At 48.1% G+C, this 19,758-nt stretch overlaps 1 protein-coding gene across 1 annotated transcript in view; it reads right to left on the reverse strand.

The window, feature by feature from the left end:
* Pxdn (peroxidasin) overlaps positions 1–19,758 on the reverse strand; it is a 105,720-nt gene that overhangs the window by 6,544 nt on the left and 79,418 nt on the right. Inside the window, exons 13-19 of the mRNA XM_004656870.2 lie at positions 17,758–17,870; positions 16,777–16,933; positions 15,272–15,380; positions 14,508–14,665; positions 9,134–10,637; positions 5,355–5,489; positions 4,348–4,556 (exon numbers count right to left, since the gene is read on the reverse strand). Coding sequence (XP_004656927.1) covers positions 4,348–4,556; positions 5,355–5,489; positions 9,134–10,637; positions 14,508–14,665; positions 15,272–15,380; positions 16,777–16,933; positions 17,758–17,870 — 2,385 coding nt within the window. The remainder of the gene's footprint in view (positions 1–4,347; positions 4,557–5,354; positions 5,490–9,133; positions 10,638–14,507; positions 14,666–15,271; positions 15,381–16,776; positions 16,934–17,757; positions 17,871–19,758) is intronic.

Genomic DNA, 19,758 nt, shown 5'->3' on the forward strand with positions numbered 1-19,758 from the left:
AGGCACTCTTCCTGAATCTACTCTCATCTGTGGTCCTCCCAGCCATCAGTTAGCACTTTGAGCTCTAAGGTCTTATTATCAAGCTCACATCCATCTACAACAAGCCCTGGTGAATCCCAAACACCTCCTTACCTTGGCTAAGGCCACCTTCCTAAAGCACAGATATGGGGAGGAGCTCAGCGTTCCTGCCTACATCATCCATTCATCTAAGCCCTTGGTTTTTACTTGTGTCTTGTGTCTCCTCTTCCCCCAGGAAAAGCCTAGCTCAAAATGAAGACAAAAGCCAAAGGGAATCTTTCCAAATTCTAAAGTCTTAAGGCAGCATGGGGGGCAGAAATACTACAAGATAAACACTTAGAAGAAATAAATGGAGGCCACGTGGTCTCCCTCAGCTGAGTAGCAGAGATGTTCTGCTCTTGGTGCTCCTGTCTGCGACTAGAAAGGAAAGGGCAAGTGTTCAAGACACTCAGGGACTTACTTCTGACCACGTAGCGATCCCAAGCAAACTATAATTTATAGTCACAGCTCATTATCTGATCTGATCATTATCAGATTCAGGAGGCTAGATCTGACCACTGTACCTGTTCACCAGTTAGCCCTGAGCAGAGACACAATGGCTGCCAGGTCACAGCCATGAGGACAGTCATGTCTCCCCAAGTTTTCCAGCACCTGAGGTCAGGCAACTCCAGGCTCACCATTCTGAAAGGGGGCAAGAATGATTCAGACTCTAAACCCTTCCCCCTACGGTGTGGCTTTCTGCAGTCATGAACATAGCTGGGCAGCAAGTGCCTTCACTGCTGAGGTTGACCGGGCCTAGCAGCCCTGACCTGAGAGCTACGCATTCACAACCCAAGAACAAGGCTATAGACGGCACTGAGGTGAGACTCAGTGGTAGCTGTGAGGTGTGGCTCACCAGTGGTGGACACCAGGCATAAGCTCACTGTCGGTTTATGCTCACTGCTGGGACCCTGGGACAAGTGTACTGACTGCCTTTTCCTCAGGCATGGGCACAACTGGGCCACACTTCCCAGTCCTGGCATATACTAGCTGCATCCTGCCTGCCCCCAGTGCAGCCCCACATCCAATGCTGGTGTTGATGTGAAAGTAGATGTGTTCACAGCTCAAATACACTGGACCAACCAAGTACCTGGGAAGTTCTGTGTGAATAGCAGAAAGTGTACTGTGATCCTAACCACCACTTAAACAACATGTCCTACCTAGGAGGCAGCAGTTTTACAGGTGACATAGTCTTCCAGCCAGGGCTTTGTATGGCTGGAGAAAAAGCTTGCTGAAAGGGAGGAAAATGTTCATATTCTAACTGAGGTCCCATTTTTAACCCTTCATCATTCACTTGATCAAACACTCACTGGAATGTTAGGCAAACATTTTTAAGAAGTCATCAATGATTTGACACACTAATGCCGCTTGCCTCCTAATATGGTATGCTGAGAAGAACACAGCCCTGCCTGTCTCAACGATTCCCCAGTGCTGCCTGTCGGCAAAATGTGCATAGACCCACTTGAAAGGTGATCAACAAAAGGGCCCAGATGAAGACAGATGGAGAACTCTTTAGGTTTAGTCCAGGCTAGGAACTTTAGGAGAAACTAAGTCAGGGCCTGGGTGGAACGTAGCAATAGGACACAATATAATACAAAAGAGCACTGGATCAAATGGAAGAATCTGAGTAAGGTTAAGAAGTTATATCATGATTATATCTGTGTTAAATTTTCCAGTTTTTATGACACTTAAGCAAATTATTTAGGAGCATAATGGCAGAGTCTCTGCTACTTTCTGGGCTGGCTCAGAGAAACATGGACATTTATTTATTTACTACACAGAGGTATATGTGCACAGCACACAAAACATACACACACATGCAAATAGTTAAAAACCAACTGGAAAATGTTAACAGTAGGTGACTCTAGGTAGGTGAGGCAGTGGACTTCTTTGCAGTGTTTCAGTACTCACTGAAACCATGTAACACTGCATGTGCACGCAAGTCCTCACGAAGAGGCTCCCATTTTCACCCAGGCTGAAGGAAAGGTCCCTGCCGTGCCTCAGGAGAAGCTGCTTGGGGCTCTTGGGTTCATGGCTATCATTGTTAGTGCTGTGATGGAGGGGACGTGCCAAGAAGTGTGTCAAATGCCTTTTTCAAAATTGAGTTACAAATAAACAGCAACTGATACTTGACCCTGTCAGACTTTAACTCTTTTCATTTGCTACTACTATATTGTCAAATTGGCTTTGAGTTAAAGTAAAAGCCAGTAAATTTGCAAAATTTGGACTTACGTCAGGCTTGGGCCAAGCCTGCTATTTTAAGAGGCACAGTATCTGGAAGAACTGTGTCAGTAAGAGCTTCAGACACTGAGCCTCAGCGGCAGCCTAGGCCAACAGGGCGTAGGAGACCAAGACAAAGCCCACCCCAGAGATAGCCTCTTCCAAGACTCGATTTTGTAGCGAAAGAGTGAGACCTGGCTTCACTCCTTCTAAGCGAGTGAGACCTGGCTTCACTCCTTCTAAGCAGGGCCTGGTAATGTTATCACCAGACAGAGGTTCTGTATCTGAGAATAAGAAGAATTGGCCTTTCCCACGATTTTCCAAAGAGCAGTTTTCTGCAAACAGAACTCTCTGCTATGCCTGTGGAAAGGCAGTTAAAGTGGAAAAACCAAGGAGAACATAAAAAAAAAAAACAAGCAAAACAGATACTACTTTCCCACAAGTGTGATCACATGATTGCTAAGTGATTGAAAAATTGGATATGCAACAAGCAGTATTCATTTTTATACAACTTCTAATATATAAAGATTCTTTTCTCTCAGAGAGGAGACAGACAAAAAAAAATCTGATTGTGGCATACACACACACACACACACACACACACACACGGCATATTCATATATACTCCCAGAAAGATGCACACACACAAACACACATCCTCTCAGGGGACATTAAAGGCAGATTTAACCCAGAATCAATACTTACTAGGTTAAGCAAAATTCTGAACGACTATCTTAGGAGAAAGGGTAACACTAGTGCTGAAGTCTCCCTGCCTCTGCTCAGGCTGTAAGTGCCTACTTTCTCCAGGCCATCTGAGGAGCGAGGTAGGGCTGAGTGGCAGGTATATATACCCTGTCCCATGTGTGGCTGGGTCTCTCCATCCTCCTGACTCCTCTCCTCACCACAAACTGTAGGTCACTCACTCAGTTTGGATTGCAAACATGCCTGGCTTTAATATCTATAGGGCCCTGATCATAGTTTGAATAAAGCCAAAATTGCATACAAGTTAGAAACTGGAAGCTGAGGTTAACCACTTGAGGGACTGTGGAATGCAAAGTGAGAACAAGGCTGTAGAACAGTCCCCACAGGAAGTTTGTGGCTGCTAGAGCTGCCAGCTCACGGTGGCCCAGTGCATGAGATGGACAGCCACAGCAAGGAGCAGACGTTCCAGGCTGACCACACCACAGAGCTTTCACCATGGGGCTTCGAGTCCTGATGGCCAAGCTCCTTATGTCCACGGGACAGCCTTTACTTCTTCAGAAGGAAGACACTCTGGAATTCTTCCCCCCGTAACTTAGCACAGCAGCTGTCTAAGGGTAGACTGCTATGCTTACTGTTTGAGTAGATGCTTATTTCTCAGCCTTTGTGAGTATGGATACACAGACTAACACAGGAGCAGTCACACTCAGATAGATACTGGGTTAAATTTTAGGAAGGACATACTCAAGTTTTATATTTAGTTGTCTTGAGTATCAGGTGCTTCTGAAAATGATAATGAGCTGAAAGGTTCTTTTAGTGACATTCTAGTCCATGTATTAATGATGATATTGGAGTCTAACCTACGTGCTGACAGAAGATACTCGGCATATGCAACTATTGACAGTTACGATCACAAACAATTCTAATAGTAGTGGGTGTGTTTACTCTGCACACTTATGACTCAGTTGCTGGTACATTTACTGTGCTATACATTTATTGTCTTTCAGTGTACTCCTACTTAAAGTCATGAAGCAATCCTCCATATCCTGTAGGCAGTAGCCTAGAGCTTCTGGTGTGTCTTAAGTCTCCTGAATGCAAGAGGCAATTAGGAGTGACTTCCCCACACAGCCTCACTCTATGCTGCCCGCACAGTGAAACCTCCTGACAACAACCCATTTCTTAGAACATGTATCCCCTTTTTAAGTGATGCTCCCCTTTGGAGATATAACACAATTAAGTACCACCAAACGCCATTTCCCCTGCTCGCCATCATGATAATACAAGCATTCAGCTTTCACAGAATGGGGAAAAAAAAAAAAAAAAAAGAACCAGGAAAAGGTGGGGAGGGGGCAGTGTGCTGACACTGTATACCTTCACAGCAGTCCTGCCATACCCGGAGGTCCACCCTGGGGATGTCCTCACAGCTGCTGTAGCCATGTGGGAACTCTGCCACCCTGAACACATCCGGCTGCACACGCGTGATGTTGTCTGAGTTGTCACACAGGACCCTGGCCAGGGACGTCTGTTTGAGCTGTGTCAACTGAGCGGGGGAGAACACACCTGGGTTCTCGTACCACAACCTGTATGAGAAGAGAGTGAATTCACTGGGGTCTGCAGCAACAGGGACACACCACAGGTCACAGGGACTGAGAAGGTTCCTCCAACCATACAGAAATGGTGGCTTCCATCAGCAGCAATTAAAAAATGCATCAGTGCCGGGCGTGGTGGCGCATGCCTTTAATCCCGGCACTCAGGAGGCAGAGGTAGGAGGATCACAGTGAGTTCGAGGCCATCCTGAGACTACATAGTGAATTCCAGGTCAGCCTGGACCAGGGTGAGACCCTAAATCTAAAAACCAAAAATAAAAAATAAAAAAATGCATCAGATACTGCCCAATTTTCCAACCCCCAAAATTAGAGAAAGCAAAAAGTCTGGTATGTAAAAGAAAACAAATTAACCCTTCTGACTAGCAAGAGAGAAAACATATCACTTTTCAAAACCACAGTGATGGTAGGAAGTGAAACTCATGTATCACAAATCCACCACCTTTCCTCTACGTTAAAGTAAACTAATTAACATTTATTAGACTGAAAATGAAAATAAATTTTGTCAGAACGTGTAAACCTCCCAGCACTTGGGAGGCTGAGGCAGGAGGTTTGCTATGAAAAGAATGAATAAAAAAGAAAGTCTAACCCCTTAGATTCCCACAAAGATTCAGCTGCATGGCCATCCCTTGAAGGCTTCCAAGAACATTAATGTTCTCACTGGCTTCAAGGATCGACCACGCCCAGGTCATAGATCCTCATTCTCTGCAAGCCCAGCTCCTCTCTGCCCAATCACAGGAACAGTGGCAGAAAACAGGGTCCTCGAGTGCCTACCTGTCCCCGTCCCGCAGTCGCCGAAACTGTGTGCTGAGCAGGCACATGAGTGTAGGCCCCAGGCGGCTTCCAGGGACAAGGTCTTCCACCATGAGGGCTGGGAACAGATCAATGTTCAGAGTCGAGCCATACAGCCTGCGGTAAAAGAACAGAAACTGAGATCTGCCTAGCAGAGCTGCCTTACGTGACACCAGCAAGTGTGAAAAGTCCCTGTTCCCACCTTATTACACATTAATGTTTCACTTACCAGAAAATTCATCACTATTTCTTTTTAGAGTAATTAATTTATTTCTTTGTGGGTGTGCACATGTGTGTGCAAGAGCCTTCTGCCATTGCCTGTGCCACCGTTCAGCTTAAGTGGGCGGCTTGGGAATTAAACACAGGCCGACAGGCTATGCAAGTACAAGCAAGAGCCTTAGCCACTGGGTTATCTTCCCAGTCCCTCATTGTTAGTACTTTCAAACATCTTGCTATCATATTTTAAATAGTTTTCAGGGGCTGTGGAGCTGGCTCCATGGGTCAAATGCTTGATACACCATTATGAGAACCTGAATTTAGGCTCTAACACCTATAGTCAGTCATTGTGGCATGTGCCTGTAATTCTAGCACTGAGAAGGCAGACACAAGGGATCCCTCGGATTTGCTGACGAGGTAGTCTAGGCAGACTGGTGAGCTCCATTTTCAGCGCAAGACCCTGTCTCACAAACTAAGATGGAAGGAGACATCCAATGTCAATCTCTGGCCTCCACATGCATGGGCACGTACGATACACATGTACCTATGCACATGTGAATACAGGTAAAGCAGCACAAAAACCACACCCATGCCAACTAAAATAATTTTCTATTTTCTCTTATAGATTTCTATGAATAAATAAATGTATATGTATTTTCTATAGAAGACAACTTGAAAAGGCAAGAAAAGATAAGAAAATTAAAGTACAGCCTTTCCTGCGCTCCAAGGAGAACCAGCCAACTTGCCAGTGCATGCTGTCTTTCTCCATAAGCACATAAACAACATGCATATTAAAGTGCATAAATACAGACATAATTGAAAGATGATACTGCATTCTACCATCTATTGAAAATGTCTGTACTGTAACATAAATGCTGACTAATCAGACAGGGTAGGTGTCTGATGAGGTTTAAGCTCTCAAAAATATTAAGGACAAGTAGTCCCATCAGATCCTTCAATCACATTCAAAGAACTGCAAATATCCACACCTCACTGTTATCTAATCATTTACAGTTTCCTAGGAGCTCATGAAGCAGCATGTGGTACTGGTTCCACCTGCTACTCAAAGCTTTGCTAAGAGTTTCTGACCTCCATCACTTTTCCCACCAAGCACAGCGGCAGTGGAATACCACATGTGACATGTACCACTGAACAGACATGATGCATTTAGGGCTAGTGACCAAGGTTGTTCATCTTGCAAGTAGAATCAACCTGCTTTTACCTGCCAAACACAAACTGCTCATTTCTGTCAATGTTCTTGCACTAAAAGCTCCAAAACGCTCTAGGAAGTCACCTGTCAGGAACCTGGAGTGGTTCCAGTTTTGCTGTGTGGACATCAGACACCAATGCCTTCCCAGAACACCTGCTTCTCCTCACCTGTCCTGCCTCCTACCTGTAAAGGGATTCCAAGGGGTTGAAGGACGTGCCCTCACACCTCTTGGAATAGTCTCAATGGTACGCCAGAGCTTGTTTCAGAGGGGCCTGGGGACCCTGGCTTGCAGGTTGAAATGCACACCAAGGGGGAAGCCCAGGCTCGGCTCAGCCCTCCACCCCAGGATGCCCTGAAACAAAGTGGTTGCTAGTACAGTAGAAGAATGCCCAGCTCCCCCATGGAAGCAATCTTAGAAGGCCCAGCTTTCATCACCACTCAGCTCTCCTGTTTACATCTGGTTTCTCCTCTCAGGAACTAGTCACAGAAATAAATAAGTTGAGTGATTCCGTGCATGGGAGAGGAAGATTTATGTTTTCCAGGGGCCTCTTGCCTGTGACCAGCCCAGGGCTGCCATGTCCAGCAGCTCTGAGAGGTTCTGAAATGGTCTGTTAAGAAATAAATGACTGGAAAAGTCGACTGCAGCCGTCTGGACGGGAACAAAGGGGGACATTGAACTGTATGAGAAACACAGACGGAGAGCATAAATCCTAATTAAGCAAAACTGTGACAAAAAATATGTTCTCCCTGTGGAGAACCTGCATGTTTCCCCTGCCAGTAACCTAACACGGTGGCTTAAGTGAGCAGTGGAATACAGGAGGTGTAACACTCATTCAGAACTTGTAGAAAATTACAAGTAAGAACTCTTTACTGGAGAAGGCCCAGGTCTGACCTGCACTGGTATCTTATCATTGCTGTTAGTTACGACCATGTAGGGTGAGCCACGAGAAGTTCTAGAACGCTCGGGAGGTAGGGGGGAGGAGGAAAGTTCGTTCTCTTTGTGGGAACTGGCAGCTCCTACATGCACAATGGCTGAGACTGGATTTGCAAATCTAAGGACTACAAAGAACTGTTCCAGGAAAACTCTCATAAATGCTTTTAAGTTCTCAGAAGACCAAGGCAGGGCTGGGGGGCGGGGTGCTCCGAGGGATAGCACTTGCCATTGGAGCATGAGGGCCTGAGTTTGATCCATAGCATCCATTGTAAAAACAAACAAAACAATACAATACAATGAAAAACAAAAACTTGAGGGCTGGAGAAATGGCTCAGTGGTTAAGGCACTTGCCTGCAAAGCCTAAGGACCCAGGTTTCAAGTCCCCAGGACCCACATAAGCTAGATGCACAAAGTGGCGCATGTATCTAGAGTTTGTTTGCAGTGGCTTGAGGCCCTGGTGTGCTCATTCTCTCTATCTGCCTGCCTCTTTCTTAAAATAAAATAAGGCCATGCATGCCTATAATCCCAGTCCTGTTGGGAAGCAGAGACCAGAAAAAAATCGCTGACCTTGCCTAGTCTGACTAAAAATGCCAGCTCCAGATTCAGTGAGAGACTGTCTCAAGGACACGAAGCTGAAGTGTTGTAGAGGAGGACACTGAAGTTCTCCTCTAGCTTCTGCAGACATGCACACAGACCTCGCACATCTCCCCCCACACGCATGCATATACAACACACACACACTAAGTGCTAGTAAACTGTTATAAGTAGATGAGGAACCAAGTTAGTATACAAAAGATAGACGTGAAGAGCAGAAGGGAGAGTCTGTAAGGTCCTGAATGTCTGTGCATTGGAGAACATCAGGGATGACCAGCCCATCAAAGGCCATTGGCTCCAGAAGAGGTGGCCTGATCACCAGGTGGTGGGCAGTAGGTCTGTTTTTGAATAAAACTCCCCCAGCCCCTGGGGTCAGCTTTCTTCAAGATGATGTCCAGTGCCTCTAACACTCACTTCCATTACAAAGGAATGGGCAGCACACACGGGCTTGCAGACCGAACAGCAGGCCCACCTGAGGCCATCTCCCAGGCACTCTGTGCCTGTGCAAATATAATACTTGAGGCACAGACTTCCACTATCTCAATTCCAGGAAAAGAGTTCATTTTTGTCCAGTCTAGCCCTGTCAAGGTCTCAACAGAAAACACCTTGCAGCTCACAAGGTCCTTCTCCTGAGCATAGAGAAGCTGGACAACTTGACTTCACCATGCACATACAGCTTATAGCAGCCCAGCCACTGGACCACAGTTGTCTACTCTCACTTCACCACAGGATGCAACAGAAACTTGAACCCAGAGCCATGTGACCTGGCAGTCACATAGAAGGCAACTCCCATTTCCCAGAACTGACCTCTGTAGCTTTTCCCGGATCTCAGGGCTCTTGATTTCATTTCTCAGGTCCTCAAAGGTGTAGGCGGCCGACAGATTGCAGTAGACCCTGTAGTCATGGTAGGGTGGGATGCCATGGTCCCGGCCTCTCTGTATATTGATGGCGGCCAGGTCGAGGGCCACCGTGTGTGCCATGGAGAATAGCCGTTCTGTAAGCTCCGTGTTCAACAGCTGGGAAGGCACACGCATCTTCCCTGCCACCCCGAACAGCCCCCGGAGAAGTGGGTCGATGCCCCCCTCATTGACAATGCGGAAGGGTGAGAAGAAGGCCTTGTGGAGGGGCACGTGGCCCTGCGGGATGGGCTCGAAGTTCTCATCGAGGCGGTGGAGCACGGGGTTGATCAGTGTGTGGCCGAACCTGAAGGCCGCGGTTGCGAAGGCATTAAAGATGCCAGCATTGACGCTGGGGTCATAACCCCGGTACTCCCCCAGCATCTTCATGCCTACCTCCCCCAGGACCTTGGGCAGCCAGTGCTGGTAGGTGATATGCTGGATCTCGGCCCCAACGATCTTCCGGGTCTCATGGTAGATGGTGTCCCCATCCCAGTGCGGGTTCCACCTCAGCAGCTCTGCTGCAATGCGGTTGTGCTCTCGGAACCACAGCGTGTGCATGCTGGTCAGGCCCAGCTGCTCATTGGCGCGGTGGTCACCAGCCAGGAAGCAGGGGATGGGGCTTTCGTTCTCATCTCGCATGCACTCAGTGGGTGGCCCTGTGGCAAAGGGGAGTAGTGGCTTCCCAGACCTTTGAACAATGCCCTGCCTCAGGAGGCCACGGTGGCTGGCCAGGTCCCGGATGCTGCGGGCCTCATGGTCAGTGCTGCCATACACATTGGACGCATCGATGTAGGAGGTGAGCTGGTTGATCTGTTCCCGTGGGTACACAGAATTCATGAGCAGGGACGTCATGCCGCTGCCACACACGGGGCTCGACCTCACAAAGAACATGCAACGTGCGCCACTCCTCACACGGGGGTCATTGGGGGGAATCATGACGGAGAAACAGGGTGGGTCATTGCTGCACACGGAGCTGCAGTGCTGTCCATCAGAGAAGCGAGCCTGGCTCAGGGCCACCACTGTGGAGTCCAGGTCATGGTCGAGGAACTGGCCCCACTGCATAAGCATGTGTGTGAACTGCTCATCAGGCGTCACCACCTCGGTCCCGATCAGTGTTGTGGACACAAGGCGGGGCATGGGGAGCACATGCCCATTGTACTGACGCAGGGGGTTGATGCCGCGGGGAGTGTTGAAGCCGTTCTCATACACGGCCTTCAGCAGGCGCTCGAAGGCCGTCAGAGAGGCGCCCCACATCGGGTGCTGCAGGTTGTTGCACGTGCCATCGTGCGTCCTGTACTTCTGGTGGAAGCACATGTCCGAGCAGTTGTTCTCGCGCCGGTGCGCAGTGCAGCCCGACAGGTTGGCGATGAGGCTCAGGTACTGGGGAGACACCAGGTCATTGTAGTGGTAACCTGCAACACAGTGAGGCAGCACTAACTTCCATCAGCAACGGTGCAATCCCGAGCCCTCGGCGCCTCAGCTGACACCTGCCAGGCTGGAATGAATTCCTCACCCCACCAGCCAGCCTCCTGGTTTCCATTGCCAGATCTAATGGGGTGACCCCTGGAAAAGCCAAATCACATGAGAAGTCCAGTCTTGCACATTTTCAGCCTCCTTTTACCAGTTCCGTGCAACAGGTGGAGAAGCCACCTCCCTGTCACCACAGACAGCAGGTGGTCTCCTCACAGAGGAAGACAGCTCCCCCTACGGTCATCACTGCACACTGAAGCTGACTCTGATGATCTGCTGCTTCAAAGTCCAGCCAACGGCCACCTCCATTGTGAGGCCTCCCATAGGTTCCTTGAACTCCCACCTTCCTCTCCACTCTTTTGGCATCACCCTAGGACATGTATTCATGATGTTCGCCTTGAATTTCTCAGAGGCCAACACAAACAGATACTTCAACTCATCTATCCAGAGGCAAGTTCCAATTACCTCACCTTCATGGTCAAATCCTCAGTGACCACAGCAGCTATGCGAGAATCTCAACCTCGTGGCCTAGGGCATATCTCCACCGGGCATCACTCACCATGACTACGACTCCTGCTCTTTACCTTCAAGACACACAAGGACCTAGAATCCCATGCTTAGAGCCCCGCTTCCACTAACCCTGACCCAGACATTGACACAGCCAAGGCCTTTCACCTGCTCAATGCCTCTCCCCTGCAAGGTGTGCTAGGACCTGCAGAAAAGCCATGCATGCACACACTCATGCACACTTTCACAGACATGTGTGAACTCAGACACCTGCACACTCATATGCACAAAGACATGCTCACGCTGCCAGACATGTGCAGTCAAATCCTGCATACACACTCATACTAACATGATCCTATGCAAGACATGCACACAGAGACACTTGCTCAAATACGGGTAACACCCACATTCACACATGTGCTCATATCCAGACAAGTATGGGACCCATGTGCGTGCATGTATGCGCACACTGCTGGGACCAGCCGGGATCCAGCTCTTGAGATCCTATCTGCACTCCTTAAAAGGACAGAAGAGGCAGTCCCTTTTGGCAGCAGATGACCTCTAAAACAACTACACTAAAGCCCAAGCAAACAAAGGGAGTTAGTTAAGGGCTTTCAGGCTAGTAGAAGTAATCAGAAACATGATGGCATACTGGGGCAGCCACAGGGCTTACAAGTTCTCCCTGTGTCCTCTATTTAGCTGCAGCCCATGCCTTCCACAGATTACTGTGTGAAGGTGAGCATCTGTCCTGTTTTCATGACAGTCTGGGGAAGTCTCAGAAAATCCCCAGCTTTGAATATCAAATGTGCCAAGGATGCAAAGAGGCAGGAAGGAAAAGACTTCCTCCCCCACATCCACTGAGTCAAAGGCTTTCCTGGAACATGCTCATTTTTCCAGAGCACTGAGCACAGATGACAGAGGCAAAATGTACTGGCATCCCCTAGGGTGGCAGCCTGGCCCCTCCCCCTGCTTCTCAAGGCCGGCCTCCCTGCGTCTGCATTGTCTACTACTCATGCTGTGAAATCACACAGCATCCCACTCCATCACTTCTCTGCTTGTGGCCCTTTCTGGTTGGGCTTTCAAAGGCTCTTGGCCCCTCACCTTCCCCATACTCACTTGCCAGAGGTCATTCTAGCTACCCTTGCCTCATGATGCCCCTCATGATGTGGGATTTCCGCTAAAGTTCCATCCTTACTGTGGAGGTGACATCCTGTCCAGCTAGGTCCCTTACCTCTCACCTGCTACTGTCCACTTCATTCCCATGGCTGGCTATGTGCACTGACCTCTCTTCTGGCTCAGAGTCGACCCTTCTCTGGAGTGCTGGATCTTTTTTTGTTGCGCTTCTTTATTTTGAGATAGGGTTTCAGTATATAGCCCAGGTGCACGAGCCACCACATCTGTCCTAGAATGTTGGTCTTTGAGACTGAGGTTTTTATTTATTTTGTTTTGCCTTATCCCAAGATCTGCACAGTGGCTGACACAGACAGGGCTTGTGCTCAGAGGAGTAAAGCAGGGATGTGGGCGCACTGCTCAGGAAGTGCAGAAAGAAGCTGATTATGCAGGCTTCTCTTTGCCGGTCCAAGTTTCTGATTATTTCTTTAACAAGCTGAAGTGATACGAAACTGGCACGCAATTGCTCACAAAGAACAATTCCAAACAGCACTTGGACTGGAGGTTGGGTTTCCAGGTAAACTTGGTGTACAGGAGCCCCAGAGGGCGATGGGTAGATGTGATCCCTTGTTAAGGTCATCACAGCTACCTGAAGACCTTTAGAAAGATCTATAGCTGGGTTGAAGCAATGGCTCAGTGGATAATGGGCTTGCTATACAAGTGTAAGTACCTAATTCAGAACTTCAGGGTCTGTGTAAAAGCTGAGGGTGATGGCCTGTGCCTGTAATCCCAGCACTTGGGAGGCAGAGATAGGAAGATTCCAGGGATCACTGGCAAGCTAGTCTAGTTAAATCAAGGACTACTAGGTACACAAGATACTCTGTCTGCAAGGATATGGTGGAGAATAACTGAGAAAAACTCCCCTTGTCTCCACACACATGTGCACCTGCACAAACACATACACCCCACACATAAAATCACACATATACAACCACACACAGAGACACATGCAAAAGAAAAACGAAGAGCTGAAGTTTTAGATATAAGCAAAGACAGACAGGTGGGAAATTGCAAGAAGTAACACGTATTGGCAAACGTTACTTTGTTCTATAAAGAAAGAATGAGGTGCTTTATGCCAGAAAGATACGTTGCACCAGGGGACATGTGAGAGGCTAGGAAACATCACACAGACAGGGCTCTGTCTGCTGCACCCCCACCCAAGGCTTATTCTGTACCCATCGAGCACCTAACAAACCTTCACTGAGAGAACAGAACAGCCTGGGGGTGGGAAGCTGGAATTCCATCTCTGAAGAAAAGGCAAATGTTCCAAGGTCCCAATTGTGGCGGGGGGGGGGGGGGGGGGGGGGGGGGGTGGGGAGCTGCTATCTACACCCATGTGAACTTGTCAGTGCCTGGAAGCCTTGGCACATAGGAGGTTCCGCATGACAAGACAAGGACTGGCCCACTCACTGTCCTGTGCCCCATGGGGAGGCATGACCGTCCAGCCGGCTCTCCATGCTCCTCCACCTCACACGCTGTTACTCACAGCAGTGAACTTTTGAGTAACTTTATGGAAAGCAACCTAAAAACACACACAGAGCAGTCCTCCCATGCCAAAAGCAGCTGCTATAGGTATTCTCCTGGCACCGTACATGTGTGTGGGTGTGTCAAACACACACACAATCAGTCACAGTGAAATTATTTACACAGTAAAAGTTGCGGGTATCAACAGCAGTAGCACACAAAGGTAGCTCTGATGAATGGGCAGCAGGCAGAGCTGGCACACAGTGCCGAGCCACACACTATGTTACCCACAAGTGGCTTTATAGATGCCAAAACTTTGTGAGGTCCCTTTCTGTGAGCCACACATCACTGAACCATGGGGGCATGACACCAGTTGCTACTAACCTATTGCCCCACAAGGCCTTCCATTATATTTTAAATTGCTTTGTTACACAAGGACACACAAACCACCACAGCCTGCAGGACACACAGCTGCCTGTCACAGGGTGAGTGAGTGGATTGGCCACAGCCTATGGTCACTGAGAGCCCCCTTGCCCATTGACAGCCTAAACACAAGGACAAAATGCAATGGAAAATACCAGAACCTCTCAGGAGCTGTGTGCAGAATATGGCACATTTGGTACCTTGTGCTGGGGTGAGGAGGGGGAGGGGAGGAAGGATGTGGTACTGACTTGTTCCATTTAAGTCAACCATCAGGCCATGCTGAACATGTTCCTGGATCAGCTGTAGAGTCCGCTCGAATATCTCTCCTGCCCGGGCTTGTCCCACCGTGTATGGGTCCCGTGGGTACCGGAATAGGGCCAGCAGGTCATTTGGAGAACGTGGACGGCTGGCAGAAGTGAGGGAGGGAAAGGAGCAATGAAACAAATTACTAGAGACAAAAATCACCAGAATCTAAAAGTATACTTATTCTATGAAATTTCTATCTCTACTGTTGACAACGTGATGTACTGTACCTTACTTATCCCAGGTGGAAGGCGACAGAACAACAAAGAGACAAACAAGAACCAAAGACACTGAAAACAAATCATTAATAAGTCAAGAGAGAAAGTCACACGTATTGCATTTCAATCAAGGTGCAGAAAAACAGCTAGAGTTGCCAACATGAATACACTAGCCACTTTAGCAATATTTTGTTTTTGCCAAATCATTTCTTAACAGCCACAAGAGTTAAGTCGAATCTTCTGGAAATGTTTTGATTCTGAATCACAGTCCAGAGCCCATGAGGAAAGTATACCTCCTTCAAGCACCCTAACACCCAGAGAGGCCAGAGTTGATGCTGCTTATGGCATTACATTAACTGTTTATGACTTTTATATTACAATTTTCGAGGGCTGAAACAGGCAAAAGCTCCAAGCACTACAAAAGCATGCATTCCAACCCACATGCCCCTAGCTCCTCCATCTCAGATCAGCACCATGCCCCACCCCCATACCTGTCAAACAAGTGTGTCCGAGTGGAGTTGATGGCTCTGTCAACAGTAGCAATGGCTTCCACAATTGAGGTAGCAACAAAAGGGTCCCCGTTTCTACTTACGTCGGGAACTAGGAAAATACGAACTCACATCACCAGAAAAAACACTACACATGTTACTCACAGAGCCACGTCTAGACACGACATCATCTAGACGTAGCTGGGCTCTCTTCCAAAATCTGAATATATTTTTTTGAACCAAAGCTTGAATCATTCCATCACAAATTCTACCAGAAGCTGTTTTTAACGAGTATGGAAATTTCACATGTCTTAGCTTTTGAAATCAAGGACATTTGGTTTAAAAAAGGGGGTGGGGCAAAATGGGTAATAACACAAAGCAGAGAGGTCCTCATACCCAGCATGACAAGACACCTGTGGGAAATACCTCCATTCGGGTGTAAGTGATCTCCTAAAAGGCCACTGCCCCTGAGGCTAGCCTCGGCTCCTTACCTCTCAAAGGCTCTGTGATTTCTTAATACCAGTCCCTCAGTGCTGGTCACAATGTACCCATCAGAACATGTACAGGGGGTCTCCAGCTTTACATGCATAACCACACCACACAACCTCGCTGTACATGCCACACAATATACATACTACACAGGATACCATATACACACTACATTCCATAGACATACACCATGCCCATGCAGACATCACACAGGACACCACAGTACACAATACATCACAGAATAAACACTGTTCACAGCACAGACACATCACATCACACAAAATCACAGAACATGTGCATCACACACATTCACACCACACCACAGCATGCAGCCCAGGACATATAACACATGTCACAACACACATCACACCATATACCATATATACCTCACACTATACATACACGCACCACATGCAGATACACTAACAACACAGCACACACAGTATGCCACAAAATAAACATGTCACATACCATGCCACGTACACATGACAGTATATAGACACACCAAGCCACAGCACACAAAACTGAACATACATAGCACACACTATAGTGCATGCATCATACACATGCTACATATATCACACACTACAGTAAACACACATATTATAGACAAGTGGAAATATACACAAGTGTAAATATACACCACAACATACCTGACAGAACAAACATGTTACAGAATGCACCAAAATGCACAGATCCTGCACCCCACACACAAGATATACATACACAGGGCACATACATTCACACTACAGAGCACAGGACAAATACAATGTATGCACAACACACAGGTATATATCACACATATATACCAAATATCCCACGCCACACCTGTCCTCCCTAGAGCGCTACACTTTCTAATTCTTGCTCCTTGTTCCTCTTGTAAGCTAGGACGGTGACTTCTGTCCGCCAAATTATTCTAACACCCTAAACAAATGCTGATGGGATTATAGCAGAGGCCTCCCCATCCTGCCTCCCCAAACCATCAAGGTGAAACCGTGCACCTCTCACGGACATCTTACCATTCACACTAAGCACCATGCTAACTGAAGCATATCCAATTGTGTTCCGGGCCACACACTCGTATCGACCAGCGTCCGCAGGTCCAACATCATTGATGGTCAAGTGTCCTTCAGGGCTAATATGAAATTTTCCACTTTCTGTTACCTGAACTCCATCCTGAAGCAAAACAATGAAGATGAGATTGCAGTAAGACTGGGACATGGAAGCTGCTTTACTGGGTGGGAGGGGATAGGGGATATCTGTACTTAGGACTCTAATGGAAATATCTAGGAGGCCGTGCTCACATCGGTACAAGCCTAGGAAGGAGACTTAACGTGACTCTTCTGGGTTGAAGTCAGTGCAACAAGGTCTTCCACACACTTGTTTGTTGTTGAGGACAAAACTGCATGCAAAAAATGAACCTTACTATGTCAGGAGGGCACACGTGTAACTCTTGGGGAAATGAGCTGTGGTGGGAAGGGTGACGGGCACCTGGTAATAGCCCTAAAAGAGAGGGTGCTCAACCAAAACACAGCACAATTCAGGGACAAAACAAAGAAGCCATGTGTAGATTACAGGTGTGCAGGGCAAGGAGTGGAGCAGGAGAATGCTGGTGGGCGTGAGTGAGCTGGAGGTCAGGGAGGCCTTCACCTGTCCAGAAAATGCTTACTCAGTGTGGCCCTGGGTGTGGCCACCCCATTCTCCCAGCAAGCTCCCCGTGTAGTGTGTGAGGTCTGCGAGCAGTGCTGTACTGCACTGAGCATGAAGAGCAAGGAAAAGTGAAGTAACAATAAAAAAAATTATCTGGCGTGCTCACAAGCCTGTGAAGTTTGTCTTTGCATCCAATGCTAGAGAGAGTGTCATGTGTTTTCTTCATATGGGAAGGAGTCCCTCCGGATATGCTCTGCTTACAACATGAAATCTCTCTTTGGAGTGAAAAGTCTACAGCTACATCATCACACTGCCCACATTAAAAGGTTAGGCATAGTGTCAGCATTTACCTTATTCCAGGTGATGACTGGCTCAGGCTCCCCCTGGGAGCTGCAGGGCAGCTGGACATTGGTGCCCACCTCTACAGTCATGTCGCTGGGGATGCTGGCAAACACTGGGGTGACTGGAAGGCAAGCATGGAGCAGCTCATGGGTGATACCAAGAAACTTCAGAAACAGAACCCACACTCAGGCTGATCCCAGGCCCTGAGGACTCTCAGCCCCAATGACAGGCCTTCCCTGGCCCCAGCCCCTGTGGACCGTGTGTTCCACCTCTCCTGCTTCATGCCTTGCTGCTTCCTGCCCCAGCTTCAGCAGCAGCAACAGCTGAGAGGGAGCTACACCAAGGAAACAAGCCCCGGGGCTTGCTGGCAAACCTGGCTACCTGAACCTTCCTTCCCACACTCATCACCAGTAGGCAGTCAGTGTGGCCCACTGAGGACTCAATGACTTCTGAGGAGAGCCTGATGCTTGAGAGAAGGAGACAGAGTCAGAGGTAGGAGACTCCTAATCTGATAAGAGAGGAAGAAACTGGACTCCCTAGGTAAATTGTAACCTTCCTGAAATCCCATTCCAGGCACATACCCAAACAGGCGTGAGTCTGCCCAGTAAGAACAGGAAGCCTATGGTCCATGATGCCCACAGTAGATAGAACAGGTCTGTAAGTGACAAGAAGCTGCTACAGCCACAGGGATTCTCCATAAGGGCCCCAGAGAAATCAAGAACTGTCATCTGGGCTGAAGAGATAGCTCAGCAGTCAAGGTGCCTGTCTGTAAAGCCTAAGGACCCCGGTTCAATTCTCCAGTACCCATGTAAAGCCACATGCACAGTGGTACATGCATCTGGGGCTTGTTTTCAAGGAGCTGAAGGCCCTGACAGTCTCTTTATCTGTCTCTCTTCTTTCTATCTCTCTCTGCTTGCAAATAAAGAAATAAAAATAAATATATAAACTGATGTTACTCTGTAGGCGATCCTTGTTCCTACCCACGGAGGCAGCAGCTAGAGCTTTTTCGTTTTGTAAACAACTGTCAGCTGACTGTTGTCTGGCCGCTCCATTCTTCACACATGCTCAGGCTCAGGGCCTAGACTGCCGAAGCTCCAGCTCCTGGTCTTGTTATCTGGGCTCTGGTGAGTGGGTTAAGAGGCAGCTGGAGCTCCTCTGACTCGAGGGACTGGGCATGGGCAACAAGCAGAGGACAGAAGGGATACAGGTCTAGTGGGGAGAGGAAAAGAGATGGACCAGTGGCCATTCTGCAGAACATGGCTGACATCCACAATGCATTTCCTCAGGAGTTACGTGGGGGTGTGCTCTTGGCAGCCTACTTCTAGTGTGGGCTTGATGAGCCAAGGGGAAATGAGGTCAACAAAACGAACAAATATTTTCTATTCAAAATTCTTTTTGCACATCCATGTGTGTATGCAAGTAGGGGCATGTGTATGAATATTGTGCATGCATGTGGATCACGTGGAGGCCAGAAGTCAACTTGAGGTATGCCTTCCTCAATTGCTCTCCACTTTATTTTTGAGGCACAGTCTCTCACTGAACCCAGAACTCACTGAGTTAGCTAGACTAGATACAGGAGGCTCTGGAATTCTGTCTTCTTCTCCTAACCCCTAGCACCAGGCATGTGCCACCAACATGGCATTTATATTGGTTCTGGCCAGCCAAAGTCAGGCCTTTGTGCTGTCTTTAGCATTGAGCCATCTTCTCAGTTCTGAAAAAATGTTGTCATGAGGTACAGGGAAGGGATTGGTGCCCCCACCTTCTCCCAGTCCAGATGCAGGTAGGATGCCCAAGAGCCACAGGGATAAGGCCCATTGGCATGGCCCCTGCCCCTGGTGGTAGTGAATACTACAGAGACCCAAGACTTATCAGAATAACAAGAAGAGAAAGCCCAGTGCTTATCACTGAAAGAGTCACCTCTCACAACTACCATGTCTCACAGAACATTGCAGAAAAGGTATCGGAATGAACGTGAGTTCTGCTTCTGCTGCTAGCCGGGGAACTCGAGG

This window comes from Jaculus jaculus, chromosome 2 (assembly GCF_020740685.1).
Source record: "Jaculus jaculus isolate mJacJac1 chromosome 2, mJacJac1.mat.Y.cur, whole genome shotgun sequence".
NCBI classification, from domain to species: Eukaryota; Metazoa; Chordata; class Mammalia; order Rodentia; family Dipodidae; genus Jaculus; species Jaculus jaculus.